This window comes from Mesoplodon mirus (genome assembly GCF_964341445.2).
Source record: "Mesoplodon mirus genome assembly, chromosome: 12".
In the NCBI taxonomy this organism is placed as follows: Eukaryota; Metazoa; Chordata; class Mammalia; order Artiodactyla; family Ziphiidae; genus Mesoplodon; species Mesoplodon mirus.
Genome location: NC_138988.1, coordinates 32,372,260 through 32,389,142, shown reverse-complemented (window position 1 = coordinate 32,389,142; position 16,883 = coordinate 32,372,260). Strand labels below are relative to the sequence as shown.

At 43.2% G+C, this 16,883-nt stretch overlaps 1 protein-coding gene across 2 annotated transcripts in view; it reads right to left on the bottom strand.

Moving 5' to 3' along the window:
* The window catches only part of ARHGEF3 (Rho guanine nucleotide exchange factor 3), a 322,788-nt gene that overhangs the window by 185,807 nt on the left and 120,098 nt on the right, over positions 1 to 16,883 (bottom strand). The window contains exon 1 of one of the 2 annotated variants that reach the window (XM_082639212.1): positions 4,527 to 4,594. The exons of the other annotated variant lie outside the window; for it this stretch is intronic. Within the exon in view, the coding sequence (XP_082495338.1) occupies positions 4,527 to 4,529 (3 nt within the window). The 5' untranslated portion in view covers positions 4,530 to 4,594. Of the gene's footprint in view, positions 1 to 4,526; positions 4,595 to 16,883 lie in introns of those variants that run through there. 2 annotated transcript variants of the gene reach the window in all.

Genomic DNA, 16,883 nt, shown 5'->3' with positions numbered 1-16,883 from the left:
GCTAATGAAGAATGTCAATCCTCTGAGGACCTAGGATGTCAATCCCCCATTGGCCCAGGCACTCCTCTCCTGGAGGATTTTCCAACAGCCCCTCTGCAGAGCCCCAGCTGCCAAGGCCAGGATCCACTCCAATGAAGACCCAAAGGAAACGTGAGATGACCACGGAGCACTAGAGTTTCTTTCTTTCCTTGGGGAGGAAGGGCACATTCACGTAAAATAATCCTAGAATGATTAAGCCTAACTTCCGGCTGCTGACTGTGAATGAGAAAGAAGAACTGAAACCTGTGGGCTGCAGCACTTCACAGCACTTCATGGAAGAGGTGAAACTTGAGTGGGCTCCAGGGCAGGTAGCCGTGGAGGAGGGAGGAAGGGCGGGAGGACCAGCAGACGCCCTGGCCGGAGATAAAGGGCACAGCCTGCAAAAGGGAAGGAAAGAACGGGGCGCGGCCCTTCCCTCTGATGCCCCTGCTTTGACCAGAAGCAAGAGCTCCAGTAATGAAATCAGCCATGCAGAAGGCACCTCGGAGGAACATTTCCATAATGAGAGGTTCCTGCCCTGCAGGGCTCAAGTTCATTTTGAGCGTTATAATGAGAGCTTATACAGGAACGGGATGTGGGTTTTCTCGATGTGGCATCTATGATACTGTCGAGTATTTGAACATGTTTTTCTACTGATTTTTAAATTTTAAAAGTGACATAGTGTCATTATACTACATTCAAACCATACAGAAGTATATAGTGTAAAAAGCGAATCTTCCCAAAGGCCCCACTTTCTTCCCTATTGCCATCCCATTTGCCAGAGGCACCCGTGTCAAAGACAGAGGTAGATGAGGGGTCACAAACCTAAATGCTCTCAGGGCTAGGTGGGAAGGTACATGAAAGAAGAGGCCTGGCAGGCAATGGGCACCACTGAGAGTGTTTGCCTTGGGAAAGTTCCAGCTTACTGGGGTCCCAAGGGACTCATGGCCAAAGTGAACAGACATTCCAATTGTTCAAGAGAAGCTGGAAATTCCGGGTTTTACATAAAATCTCCCAGTTTTTAAATGCTGGCAACTAATTCATCATTTTTAAAAATGCTGTACAGGCCAATCAAAACACAGTTGCTGGCAGATTTGACCCGAGGGCCACCAGTTTGCAACCTCTGGTGGTGATCCTTTAGACATTTCCTGCTGTCTAAACACACATAAGTTTGTTTTGTCACGTTTTATTTTTTTAAAATTTATATTTGTCAAAATGGAATGATAACATTATTCCAGCACTTGCTTTCTTCACTTAACATCATCTTTCCACATTATCCACATCTTGGACCCCTCTGCAGAGCACGCCACAGTATGGAAGTTCCTCAGTTCATTAGCTCCTGCCCTGTGGACATTCAGCAAACATAAGAGATGCACTTGAAATGTCACCTCTCAGTTGCTCATTCCTGACAATATAACTCATGATGAAAGTGCACCTGTGCACAGATGTTAAAACATCCTAAAGCCACAATTCCTGAAACCATAAATGGTGACTGCAGATTTCTGATTTTTTTTTTTTTTTCTTTTTTTCTTTTTGCGGTACGCGGGCCTCTCACTGTTGTGGCCTCTCCCGTTGCGGAGCACAGGCTCCGGATGCGCAGGCCCAGCGGCCATGGCTCACGGGCCCAGCCGCTCCGCGGCATATGGGATCCTCCCAGACCGGGGCACGAACCCGTATCCCCTGCATCGGCAGGCGGACTCTCAACCACTGCGCCACCAGGGAGGCCCGTGATTTCTGATATTTTAATATGAGAACTTACCACATATTTTTTTATTTTACCTTCAAAACTCTCCTGATGTAGGCCTTACTATTATCTCTACTGTACAGATTTTTTAAAAACTAAGACTCAAACAGGTGGTGTAAGCCTGCCCAAGAAGGCCTAGAGTTGGCAGGGTCGGGAGGGGAGCCAGGGTCAGGAGGGGACCTCAGAGCTCCTGTTATATGCATACAGCCCCCAGAACAGACTGCCTGAAACCTGCCCTGGTATATTCAAGAATTTGACATACAGTGAATGTTGACGGCAAACTACTACTGGAGGAGAGAAGGATTACTAACAAACGGGACAATTCATTTTTTAGACAGAAAAGCTTCATTTTAAAGCTCTACTTCACACTCAGTCAAAATAAATTCTACATAGATTAGAGTGAGATGTTAAAAAGAAAAAAAAAACTATGAAATTCTGGGGGTGTAGGTTCTCAGGGTGTGATACTTTTCTTTATATGTGTGAACCTGAATCATTATATATTTATAAATGGGAAACTACCTATAAGGCACCTATGGGTATGCAAAAACGGCCCCTGTTCTCCCACACCTGGTGAAATAACCATAGTGGTGACAACTTCTTACTGAACTCTAAAGAGACTAGTGCCAAAATAGGGGCCTCATTAAGATTCCACCCCATGCTTCCTTGTGTCACTGGAACTCGAAGTGGTGTGTTTCCTATGTTGTTAGTCTATATACCTTATGGCATGTTCTACTGAGAAGTTTCAAGCAGTTTTCTCACCAAAAATATTGTAAGAAACATATTCATTAGGGCTGTGATAAATTCATTCACGTAAAACAAAACAGTGACATTTCAGCAGAATTATTTCTTCATTAAAATTCGTGACTAATGGTGGTTCTTTCCATTTAAAATTTTATTCTGGCTTATTTTATTCAATTTCTTTCCTATTTGCACCCAAGAAGCCATAGATTTCACAAAAGCTCAGAAGCTGTCTGGGAATTTCAGGGTATTTGACCATATTTCATTTGATGCATTACATTTTAAAATAATTCCACAGGGACTTCCCTGGTGGCGCAGTGGTTAAGAGTCTGCTTGCCAATGCAGGGGACACAAGTTCGAGCCCTGGTCTGGAAGATCCTACATGCCGCGGAGCAACTAAGCCCGTGCGCCACAACTACTGAGCCTGCGCTCTAGAGCCCGCGTGCCTAGAGCCCATGCTCCGCAACAAGAGAAACCACTACAATGAGAAGCCCACACACTGCAATGAAGAGTAGCCCCCACTTGCCACAATTAGAGAAAGCCCACGTGCAGCAACAAAGACCCAATGCAACCAAAAATAATAAACAAATAAATTTATAAAAAAATAAAATAATTCCACAAACTGAATTGAAAAATAGGTGGTGAAACAATCTCAGTAAAATGAAATGGAAGCAGTGACCAAATTAAAATAGTATAGTGCCCCTTGATTTAACCAAGTTTCCAACATTAGAAAAGTGTTACATCACAGCTCTTAGTTTGTGAGGCTGTTGTGAAATTCAGATTAAGACTAAGAAGAAACAAAATTTATACTGTGGTAGAGAGGGGAGGTACAGTAATACTCTTTGGTGTTACTAGGTTAGCAAGAAGGCATAATGCATGGCAAGCCAGTGAGAAATAAAGAGAACTTCAAAGTAATTTAGAGCCTGGGAGTTTACTCACGGTCACACAATTTTACTGCATAACTTCATATCTACTCCTCGGTGCTGGAAGTGTGGTTAATCCAAGCAAAACTTGAACAGCTACCCTGTCCCCCTCCCTCATCGTAAACCATAGACATGGCGGTGGGGAGGGGGCAGTGTCCAGACCTCACACCAGGCCAGCTGGATGCAAGGTGGTTTAACTCAAGAGACTTCGACCATTTGAAAATGCTGATGCTTTTCTAGAGCCCTGCTTAATATCCCAGCTCAACAAGATTACAAAATGATGAGAATGTGGGAGCAGACCTGGCTGCCCAAGGTCAAGAATGAATAAATAGAAAAGTTTTCATCTATAGTTTCAACACAAGAACTAAAAATAAATGAAGCTTGAACGTGGAGGTCTCAACAAATTGCTAATCATGGCTAATCTTGAGTGCTTATCTTGCTGGTTTTGTTACGAGCAATAGCTTGAACTATTTTTTTTCTCTAAACAAATCTGAACTTTTATAATCACATTCCTCACATGGTTTTGGCAACCAATACATAGACAACTATTTTTAAAAGCGAATGAAAAATAAGGAGAGCCATCTTCTGATGTGCCCTGTGAAACAGCCACCAGCCTGGTCTCTGGGGTTCCACCTCCTTTCTGAACATGAGCAAGGAAGCCTGAAGAACTTCTGCATGGAGCAGACTGGGGCGCTTGCAAGAAGCTCACTCAATTTCTTAGAAACATGAATACCTTGAATACAGCTTTTTTCAAAGGACTGTCAAGTCCTCTTCGTTAAACTGGCAGTTAAAAGTGAAACTCCAGCAGGTTGCTGACCTCTAACCAATTCGTAGGAAAAAGAAAGGTTTAAAAACTGATTAGCTGATATCTATCAACCAAAGAGCTTCCTTCCTTGGAAATTAGACTTGCTCTTTGGCATTATACTGTCAAAATTAGTTAGAAGTGGAAAATCTGAAAATGAGGGGGGGGTGGTATTCCTAACACTACTCAGGATTTTTTAAAGTAATTTGCTTACATCAAAGAACAAGTCCTGACAAACTGAATTTCTGAGTTAAAAATATACAGCAAAAGCAGAAATCATTCTTAATAAAAAGTTCCTTACCATTATTTTTGACTCCAGATATCTCCTTAGGGATAATTTCTGGGAACAACTGGCTGGCTGGAATAATGAACAGTAAATTAATACGGGAGCGCTGTGATTTGTGGCTCTGCCATTTACTAGTTGAATGACCTAGTAAGTCACTTGTTAACTTCCTTGACCCTTAGTTTCCTCATCTGTAAAACAGGAATAATGATTCCATTATCCCTCACGAGGAAGACAGGAATCTAACTGATACGTACTTGTGTTTAAAAGCAAAACAAAAGATGTTGGGAACATTGGGGATCATTATACTATTCTTTCTATTTTTGTATAAGTTAAAAAATTTTCATAATACAGTGTTTTTTTTGAAAGACAAAAGCTTAGTAATAATTTCTTTACTTTTATTTTTCATGCAGAAAAGGAAGTTTTTTGGTGCAATTATGGACACTGGTTCAAATCTTCCTCTGAGCAAGTTGAAAATTTGTTACCAAATCTGAAATAGCTTGATTTTTACCCTGATTTGAATGAGAGTCATCAACCAGGCATCTAATAAGAAAAAGGCAAGGAAATTTGCAATTTCTCATTTTTCCCTCTTCCTTTCAACAGGGGGAAAAATGGGCAGGTGGCTAAAACTCAAGTCCTATTTATTTTTTAGATGTTATAATGCTGAGTTCCTTGAAATCCTTGTGTCCATTTAAAAAGTTTAAGGCTTCTATGAAAATACCTCCAAGAAAACACCAAAAGATTAAAAAGCATGTATGCACCCATGACTCAGCATCCATTCTGCTTACACAACAGTGAAAGTGTTTTTTTGTTTTATTTTGTTTGGTGTATATCCATGTGTATTTGGAGAATAAATATTGTTACTTTTCCCCTTAAATCAGAATCAGAAAGGAATCACCAAAACACTGGAAACCAGCAAAGCAAGAGGGAGATACTCAGAAAATGCTTCTTTCCAGCTCCCACCCGAGGGAAGTTGATTCTGGTCGGAAGCTCAGTGCCTCCTCCCAGTTAGGGTTCTGCCCTGGAGGCTGTTCCTTTAAATCAGACTTCCTGAGATTTCCACATGCAGCTTCCTGGAGACAATATAAGATAAACAATAAACTCTGCAGCAAAATCTTGGACAATAAGCCCCACGTGGTCATAACAAGAAGCAATTATAAGCACTGACAATGGCTAGGGCATTTCCAACAGGAATGCAAATCTGTGATAAACATGGGGGAAACATGTTACCCCACACACCTGCACAAACTAAACTAATTTTAAAAAATGGCCCCTAGACTCTCATCAGATTGAGAAATAGTTGCTTCCAAATTTGGCACTATTTTTTTGAAAAATAACTGTCTAAGAGAAAAGCAATCAAGTCTTACTTAAAGTGCCGCTGCCTGTTAGATGTACATTGCTGAGGCCAAATGATTCCATGAGTCACTAACTCCACATGTCTCTGTGAGGGACATTTATCACCCTCTGGATGCTGTGCAGCTCAACCCCCTCCCTAGGTTTAGGGAAGCCCCAACTCACGAACCAGAGCCCACATTCTACCAGAGGAGATGAGGGTGCCACACATTTGCTTTCCCAGCTTCCCTTGCAGCTAGGGAATGAGAGCATGAGTGAGGCTCAGGCAATGAGATACTCCCACCGCAGACCTGGCATGAGAAACTGGCAAAGAAAGCAGAAGGGATACTGCAGACTCTATTCTGGTGAGGGTGGTGGCAGCTCGCAGAGGTAGCAGTGAAGGCAGATCGAGTAGCTGTGTCCTGTAACCAGTGTTGGAGGTGCAAACCATGATATCTACACCTGCCCAGCAGTGGCAGCAACAGTATCCTTGTAGGAAATGTTTGGTAGTATAATTTGGGTTGTTCTTGATTCCCTGATCCTTTCCAAATTCACCGAACTTCCTGTACCTTTTAATAAATTCATTTTCTGCTTAAATCCATCACAACTGGGTTTTATTGCTAGGGGTTAGTTCATGTACACAAAACACAGGGTGGGCTAAAGCTGGAGTAGTCCAGAAACCAATCCCAAAGAATGATTCTGAGCATAAGGACTGAATATATTATTTCACACCTCAAATTCAATCCAAACACTGTCCCTCAGCCTGCAAGTCCCTGCATCAATTTTTTTTTTTTTTTCCCTGCATCAATTTGTCCCTATCTCCCTCCTGGACCTACTCTCCTCTCTCGTCCTAAGCTCTGGTCATACTTTCTGTTCCTCATCAGGCTCTTTTCTGCCTCAGGGCCTTTGCACTTGCTCTCCAGAAAACTGTTTCCTCCAGCTCTTTACATTGCAGCAGCATCGTTTTCATAGTTCAGTCACAGTTTACAGGAAGCCTTCAATGACCAGACTGTCTAAAGGACCACACCGCACACCCCACCATCTTATCTTTTATCACAATACCCTGTTAGTTTCCTTTGTAGCACACAACCTGTGATTAATTTATTTCATTATTAATAACAATAGCAACCATCATTGATTGGAAGCTTGTTACATGCCAGACACTAGGCTAAACTCATTTACTTCTATGATCACCCTATGAGATGGGTACTTTTATTAACCCTTGCTTACAGATAAGGAAGCAGGCTCAGAGGGGTTAAGGAATTGTTCAAGCATGGCAGGGATGGAATAGGAATCTGAACCCAGACCTGCAGTGTGGGCTCATTACCACAAGGCTCATTCAAGAAGCTGTCTGACCACAACGTAATGAGCCTCGACAACAGTGCAGGCTCTGGAGCCACAGGACTAGCCCAGCTCTCATGGAGGCCACAGCCACATGTTCCAGATCTTCCACCAGGTGTTCTATCTACTCTCCAGGGACCCTCCTCAGGGAAGAAATGTAGCCAGGTGTGTGTGAACAGGGTGAGGGGGTCCTTCATTCAACAGAGAAGTGCCCCACTCTGTGCTCAAACTGTCAGCATACAAACAATGTTTGCTGCTCACCCTGCTGCATTCCATAGTCCTGGAGCACTGGGAACACAGAGGAAGCACCAGGGACAATTCGCATGTCTCCCCTGAGTAAAAGTGCCATTCGAACAGGTGGTTGGCAATGTGTAAGAATTGCCAGGCTGAGGGGAGGAGGGCCAGAGCAAAGGAGAGAAGTGGGGACAGACAGCATGGCTCATCCAGGAAGTGGGGAGATGTTCAAAGGGCCTGTGGAAGGGACAGGGTGGGAAGACCAGGAGATGAGAAGGTTGGAACCAAGGCAGGAATGCCAACTCTATCCTGTAGAAAATGGGGCACCAGAGCAAGTTTTTTGGCAAGAACAGACATGATCAGATAAAAATTCTTTTTCTCGAAAACAGTGGCCGTGGCTATATAGCACTGGTGAGATGTTCTGGTACCCTCTTTGCTAGCACACATGCATAAATACATGAGCTAAAAGCCAGGAATTGTAACAACAACAACAACTAAATTCCATTTCTATGCTTCGTGACTCCACCTCTTTGCTGAATGAGAAGTGAGCTAAATTTGCCCTTCCAACAGGAGTGGGAAGCATAGCCATCCCCTCCTGAAATGTGAAATCACACAGAGCTCTCACAACTGTAATTTATGGAGAAAAGATGGAACTCCCCTGCTACTTGACTTTACAACTCCAACCACTTCTGCCCAGATTCCCCCAGTGTGATAACAAGAACCTCACCTCTGGGTTGTGTCATCATTAAAATGAAAGGCTGACTTTAATTTTTTTAAAAGAATGTATGAGGTTGAGGCACAAAGGGCTTCCTGTGTTGAATGAGCATCTGGGGAATGTGGTAGGAGTCCCCAGAAAGACCCTCTGAGGCCAGGTGAGACCAGCACATAGTAACAGGCCCTAGGAAATGGTATGCTAAGTTTGCAGCCGAGAAGGTCTGGGAGCACCGAGGCCAGCCAAGATGGCAAGGGCATAGCATCTGGAAAGTAGGCTGGAAATCAATGAAGGCGGTTTAGCACAAGGATTAGGAATAGGAATTCTGAGCCAAACAACCTGGATTCAAATCCCAGTGCTATTGCTTACTGTGTGGCCTCTGGCAATTTCCTTAACTTCTCTGTGCCTCAGTTTCATCATCTGTTAAATGAGGATAATAAGAGCACCCACCACAGGTCACTGTGAGGATCAAGTAAGTCACTTAGTGCCTGGCACACGATAAGTAACCATAGCAGTTTTTGGAGGCTCTGTACGATAAACAATGAAATTTGCATTCAAATCATGGACAATAAGCTCCTATGTGGGACAGCAAAAAGCAATTATAAGTGCTGACAATGGCTAGGACATTTTCAGTAGGAATGCAAATCTATGCAAATAGCTGTTGCTGCTATCTTTATTTAATATATATAATATTTCTTATAGTATATAATTATGTATTATAAATAAAACTTTATTTATTTATTTATTTATTTATTTTTTGCGGTATGTGGGCCTCCCACTGTTGTGGCCTTTCCCGTTGCGGAGCACAGGCTCCGGAAGCGCAGGCTCAGCGGCCATGGCTCACGGGCCCAACCGCTCCACGGCATGTGGGATCTTCCCGGACCGGGGCACGAACCCGTGTCCCCTGCATCGGCAGGCGGACTCTCAACCACTGCGCCACCAGGGAAGCCCAATAAAACTTTATTTTTAAATATCACATAATGTTACGAGTAACATTACCTAATATAGTAATATAATTATTTTGTTATGATCTGCTTTAACTTAAGAAAGAATCTGTCAACAAAAATGAGGGGTCTGAGGGGAGAGCCCCAGCAGCAGGTGCCTGGGCAATGCTTGTACAGTGACTTTTGACCCCCTTCAGGTAAAGTGACAGTGACACTAATGTGGAATCTAGAGCCAATCTGCTGGGTCAGAGGCTAGGATTTCCCACATAGGAGTTGCAGGCTTGGGAAAGTCACTTAGCCCTTAAAACCTTGAGCTCTTCATCTCTGCAAAGGGGATGATAACAATAGTATCACCTTAGAGTTTGTGGTGCTCAAATTTATGTGCATTTTTCACAGACAACCTTCCCAACAACCTGTGAATCATACAATTATGATGCCCATTTTACAAATGAGAAAACCCACGGCTCAGAGATGTTAATCAAATCACCGAAGAACACACAGCTAGACTGACACACAGGAACTCTGACTTGAGCCAGCACTCTTAGCCAGCCCTCAATTCTGCACACTTGTGAAGCATGAGAAGGATACACCACAGCTCCTCTGCAGGATGAGAGGGGTAACTAATGTGTGCACAGAAATTACTCTTTAAGAAGGGTGTGGGGGACTTCCCTGGTGGCACAGCACCTAAGAATCCGCCTGCCAATGCAGGGGACACGGGTTCAATCCCTGGTCCAGGAAGATTCCACATGCCGAGGAGCAACTAAGCCAGTGCGCCACAACTACTGAGCCTGCGCTCTAGAGCCTGGGAGTCACAACTACTGAGCCCATGTGCTGCAACTACTGAAACCCACGTGTCTAGAGCGCATGCTCTGCAACAAGAGAAGCCACAGCAATAAGAAGCCTGCGCACCGCAATGAAGAGCAGCCCCCGCTCGCCGCAACTAGAAAAACCCCGTGAGCAGCAATGAAGACCCAATGCAGCCTAAATAAACAAACAAACAAACAAACAAATAAATAAAAAAGAAGAGTGTGTATTTTCCATTGCAGATCCTTACCCTTATGGCACCTGCTAAGGCAGTGAAACTCCCCGTTGTTAAACACCTATTATGCACCAAGCACCTTGTTGAGTGTCCCATCACATCATCGCCATTTCATCACCATGGCAATGCTATGAGACAAGGCCTGGAGGACGATGAGGCTCAGGGAGACTGAGTTCCTAGCCCATGGTCACAGAGCTTGTCAATGGCAGCATCCCACCACACATCTGGGTCTGTCCTACTCCCACTTAGGCTTGGAGACAGGCTTTGAAAACACCCCCTAATGTCCTTCACGTGTCCCTCTCCCCCTCATTATGCACAAAGCTACTTACTCTGCACCAAGATGATGACCACAGGGGCCAAGCAGGGCCGTGGCACAAACTGTAATTACTACAGACAACAATTTGCGTTCCAAATCTGAAGTGTGCTCAGGGTGTCATTTGGGCCCTATAATCAGCTTAGCCTCTCTCCACATCTTCCTCGAAATGAAGACATACTAAAGGAACTGAGACACAGGGGGAGTTTGGAAAATATGCCTCTGCTCCCAGTGACCTGCCACCTGAGGAAAACCATGCCGAGAAATGGTCAGGGTTGAGCGGGATCTAAACCCCAGAGAGATCAAATTCCTCTGTCACAGAACAAAGAAAACAGCAGGCAGGACAGTGGACACGCTGGGCAAGACCGGTAAATAATTAAAGGCAGGAAACTCAGTACATAACACATGGGCCTCAGTTTGAGGTGTAATGGACACCCTTCCCTCCTTTATCACAAGTTGTTGTCTTGCCTACGAGTCACTTGTCAGGGTGTGGTGGCTTTGCCACCACAGGACATCCACAAGATGAGCAAAAGCCTTACTATGTTCGCACTGTGAGAAAAAAATACAACCTCTGCATTGGAGAAAGAGTTCCCAGAGGACCTTTCTATGAGCAAAGAATGCTCTGATTTGGGTGCTCCCGAGTGGGGAAGGAGGGTATAGTGGGAAGAGCGGGAGTGGAGGATACCAGAATTCTCAACCCTGCCTGCAGCCTCTTTTACTATACCTGAACCACAGAGGCATTTGTACTAATTTTGGCTCCAAGTGTCTAGAGTCCTGAGTACTTGTTAACTGGATTCACCATAGCCCTACTTTCTTTTACTAGGGAAAGAGGACAAACCACATGTCAATTTCCATCACCTCAGATCCTGACTGAAGATTTTCACATGGAACCTCTACTGAGTTGACGGTATCTGCAAGATTGCCCTAAAAACTAGTGTTGGACTTCCCTGGTGGCGCAGTGGTTAAGAATCCACCTACCAATGCAAGGGACACAGGCTCGACCCCTGGTCTGGGAAGATCCCACGTCGCGGAGCAACTAAGCCCGTGCACCACAACTACTGAGCCTGTGCTCTAGAGCCCACGAGCCACAACTACTGAGCCCACGCACCCTAGAGCCCATGCTCCAAAACAAGAGAAGCCACCGCAATGAGAAGCCCACGCACCGCAACGAAGGGTAGCCCCCACTCACTGCAGCTAGAGAAGGCCTGCGTGCAGCAACAAAGACCAAACACAGCCAAAAAGACAAACAAAAAACCCCCCTAAAACTAGAGTGTTTCTCAAACTTTAATGTGCTCATAAATCACCTGGGCATCTTGATAAAATGCAGATTCTGATTCAGGTCTGGGGTGGGGCTCGAGATTCTGCATTTCTAACAAGCTCTCAGGTGCTGTTGCTGTTACTGCCTCATGGACCACACGTTAAGAACCTTTGCTAGGAGACGTGCTCGTGGCTGAAGCAGACCGAAAAAAAATCATATTTCCTATGTCTCTACGGTCATGATGTCAAGTGGTGTCTTCATTCTAAGAGCAAAGAAGTAAACTCAAGCACAGTGTACCTTTAAAGTTCTTGTTTCCAAGTTTCACTGACAGTTAATAGGATGACTCTTTTGGCAGGAAAACCTTGTTGAACGCTATTAACTGAGGAAAATCCAGCAGATCTTCCCTTGGCCCAAGTTTCTGGAATAGCCCTGGGTCCTCTGAGGTTCAAAGGACAGCACAGTTAAGCATCATGCCTTCACCAGCACTCTCATCACTGATGCTTCTTGGGGTGGCCAGCCCACTGCAGGTGCAGCTGTGTTCTAGAGGCTGAGCAAACTGCTTACCTAGCCCACCAGCTGTGGCTGGGGCCCTCTTAAGAACTTGAGCACTACCTCCTCAGTCACAGGTTGCACGCTCCCAACCAGACAGTCACCTTAATAAAATCATCCAACTAATTCAATACATTTTTTTTTTTAACTGCCTGGAGCTGGGTGCCTTATCCCGTTATGCAAACAGTACACAGTGAATTGCTGATAGCATCTCCTCACCGTTTGCCAACATAAACCCTGCCAGGCCAGCAGAATTGAGCCCAGTGACTGTAAGCAACAATACTTGCATGGGTTTGTTTAAATAAACACAACTAACAACCGGTGAAAATGTTATCTCCTCCTATTGCTAAACCAGAGACTTCTGAAATTGAGTTCTTCTAGAAATAAAACCAAGTGTCAAGTGTAAGAAGTAGAAGGCAGCTGAGTGGAGAACACCCAGAAAACCAACTCTGTGTTTCTTCCACAAACACACATGTAGACATAGATTTTTGGACCACTAAAACTAAATCAACTGACTTGTATTGTCTGTTTCTTGCCTCACAGTAAGGATTTTTCTTTTCTATTCTTGTCCCCTGCACTTTTGGGCATTTGTCCTTTGAGTTGGGTATAACATATTAAAGAAGTTTGATATCATTAAATAACATAAAATTACACATAAGATATAAGAAGGAACATTAGACTTTAAACCCAAACCCTAAAATAGAAACAAAAAATGCCTGTGGACAAGGGAAGAGAAATGGACATTTATTAAAGTAGAGAGATGATATTCAAGGACTAGGTAGGCTCCAGGGAGGGAGCCTTTGATGGACCACGTCAGAATGACTAATAAAACAAGATGGAAAAGCCATTTCCTGAGCAATGGGTGTTGGGAGAAAAGGAAGAGCAAACTGAGGACAAGCTAGTGGCACATATGCAGGGCCTCTTAGTCACTCTGGATAATGAGATGAGTATATTTTTAAAAGAAGGAAAAAAGACATGACATCAAGACTATAAGAATAGGCAGCAGGAAGCTTTATTATGTTTCAAGAACAGCAAATCTTGTCTTGTACCAATTCCATAGACTTGAAAAGACCATTCTAGTCTCAAACTCAAGCTTTTTCCTTCCTTGAGAAGTTTTGGAATTTGGCGATAAACTTATCGATGCCTGGCAAAGATCTGCTCCAAGAAAAACAAGTTTGATTTTCATTACAAAAATTTCACAGTGGGAAACATACTTTGGAGTGGAGGGTATTTTTTAAAAGACAAGTATCTTTTTGACCCCGAAATTCCTAAGCCAAGTTTGCAATTGAGAGTCCTCAGAGTTTCAAAAGTAAATTAAACCCAAGAGGAGGAACACACAGGATGCCACATTAGGTATTTTTCTCTAATTTTCCCAAAGTGATATTCCACAGTATTGTCTCAAGCTATCATCCGGAACCCATAAAAATAATGTGCCCCAATTCAGGAAGATGAAACTGAGTTACCTATTAATTCTTTGGAATATTAACTCTTGGGGATGATTGTTTTAGGACTGTGATTACTCTCTTGGCTGAGTACGCAGTATTCATTCTTATTAAGGTGCTTTCCTCCCCTCTCTCACATATACAAGATTTATGGATTTTTTTTAGTTGTCGTTACAGAAAGAAGACAAAATTCCTCCAAGTTCACCTTTACCAAGTTCTCACATTTGAAACTCCTCCACAAACAGATGCCATATTTAAAAATTCCATCTTAAGGAACCATGGGATTTTGGCCAATTCATTGAATTTCTGACTCAGATTTATTCCTGCTGCCTGTTATGGATGATTTTTATTCTTAAACCTTAAAACCTAAAACTCCACTTCAAAATTACAGTTCAAATATTTGTCTTCTCACCTCAGTTTTTCTACTCTTCAACTATAAAAATTATGTACACACCCTGTAGAAATTTGGGAAAGTCAAAATAAAATGAAGGCACTTATAACCTCATGAGCCACTTATAACCCCCATGAGCCACTTATAACCTCACTTACAGAGAGGAAATCATTTTAATATTTTGCTATATTTTCTTTCAGTCCTTTAAATGAATTTTTTCATAGCAGGATCATTACTGTACATACAATTTTGTTTCCTGCTTTTAAAGTCATAACAATAAACATTTTCCCCGAATTAACACTCTTCCTTGACAGCCCCTTATGGCTGGATAATATGCACTCATATGGATAAAACACAATTTATACCAACGGTTCCACATAATTGGACATTTAGACTTTTTCCATTTTTTCTGTCATTATAATGACTGCTGCACTAAACATTTTTGTGCATAAATCTTAATCCACAGCTCTGATAACTTCTTGAGGATAAATTCCTAGAAGTGAAATTATTAGATCAATAGTCATAAATGCATTTATGATTCTTGACACAAATAGCTTTCCAGAAAGATGATCAAGTAACAATGCCACTGAACATTGGTGAGAGCATCAGTCCTACTGCACCCTCACAAGCATTTAAAGTTATCACTTTAAAAAAGGCTGATTAGGGCTTCCCTGGTGGTGCAGTGGTTGAGAGTCCACCTCCCGATGCAGGGGACACGGGTTCGTGCCCCGGTCCGGGAAGATCCCACATGCCGCGGAGCGGCTGGGCCCATGAGCCATGGCTGCTGAGCCTGCGCATCCGGAGCCTGTGCTCCACAACGGGAGAGGCCACAACGGTGAGAGGCCCGCGTACAGCAAAAAAAAAAAAAAAAAAAAAGGCTGATTAATTCTGCAGCTGAAAAACCTTAAAAATTTTCCCATTCTTAGACTGACCTGCTGAGGTCAATGATTTCAAATGTTCCCTCAGTATCAGAATAATCTTCAAATACAATGTTAATTTTTCTCACATACAAGAATGCAAGCAAAACCACAAACATGAAAAGAATGTAGTCATTTGTTGGATGTTTTCATTGGGCAACTAAGGTGCTGTAGTTAAGAAGCCAAGAACAACCAGTATGATGTACCAGTCTGTGACCATACGGAGAGATGCCCAGTACAGAGAGACACGAGCAAAGTAAATTCAGAACTGAATCCACTGCCAAACTTCACAAGATACATAAGGTTTGAATTACCGTAAGTCACACTTATCAGAAAGAATACATTAGAATGTTCAGGAATAAATCCAGATTACATTTAAAATTCATTTAGGGCTTCCCTAGTGGTGCAGTGGTTAAGAATCCACCTGCCAATGCAGGGGACACGGGTTTGAGCCCTGGTCCGAGAAGATCCCACATGCTGCAGAGCAACTAAGCCCATGCGCCACAACTACTGAGCCTGAGCTCTAGAGCCCATGAGCCACAACTACTGAAGCCCGTGCACCTAGAGCCTATACTCTGCAACAAGAGAAGCCACCGCAATTAGAAGTCCGTGCACCGCAACAAAGAGTAGCCCCTGCTCACCGCAACTAGAGAAAGCCCGCGTGCAGCAACGAAGACCCAGCGCTGCCAAAAATAAATAAATAAAATAATTTATTTAAAAAATAAAATTCATTCAATAGCTTTTTACACAAGAAATTTTCTTTCTTTCTCCAAATTGGTACATATTCCCATATATATCAGGTAAGTTTTTTTACTTAATGGCACATATATGCAAGAGCAAATGGTCTAGACTCAGTCTCTTATAACCCAGGGCCTAAATTGATCACCCTAGAACATGGAAAAGCATTAGATAAATGGAAACCTTTTCTACTATACTGGAAATGGTTTGGGGTATCTTTCCCACATTCTCTTTCCAGGAAATGTGTCCCACTTTCCCCAATGTTGTCCACAGCTCCTGCTGAGTGGGTATAATATAACAGTAGCTGTAGCAAGGGGCTAAAGTATTTACTGGGCACCTACTATGTCACAGACCCAGTGCTAAATACTTAACATGAATTATTTAATTTAATTCTCATAAGAACCCCATGAGTTAGATACATTTTTCAGATGGGGAAATCTGAGTTTCAGTAGGTTTACTTACTTGCCCAAGCTGGTGGGTCCCTTTGACCCTGACTCTCTGGCCAAAGAAGACTGGACCAAGGGGGAGGGAAGCCCCTCTAGGAGCTGGCCAGAAGCCTGCCCACCACCTGTGAAGCCCAACAAAAGAAAGAGGATCTGAAGCAATCAGGGTTTTCTTAGGGATTTGGGGATAGGGCAAACAACTGAGACTATTCCACGAGCTTTGAGAGAAAGAGCTGCTGAAAGACATGTCAGGTTGGATCAGAGCTGGCATCGTGACAAGCCCAACAATGGCACATACAAGGAGAAGACACTGGGAGCAGGACCTGAATATCAGAAAGGTAAAAGCAGAGAGAGAAAGAATGAAACTGACCCACAGAGAGAAATCCTGGGTTTCTGCAGCTGTAATTCTGTTATTAAACAGCACTTTTCTTGAGGTAATGGGAGCAAGTACCTGCTTTTTGCCAAGAGCTCTGTTTAAAATAACCACCAAGGAATTTACAGTGGAGTCATTCCTCACTGGAATGGGCTGTCATCAGCATCTACCCTGTGTAGCAAGTTAGCACCATTAATAACAAAAAACCAACGCATGTGCCTCTTAATGAGACGCAAGTACCTGGATTCCCTTAGGATGTTTTCCTGCCCCAAAGTGCTTAACTTGAAACAAACCAAGTCTTTAGATCTAAATTACCAATTTATAAGAAATATAAAGGACAAAGGGGCAA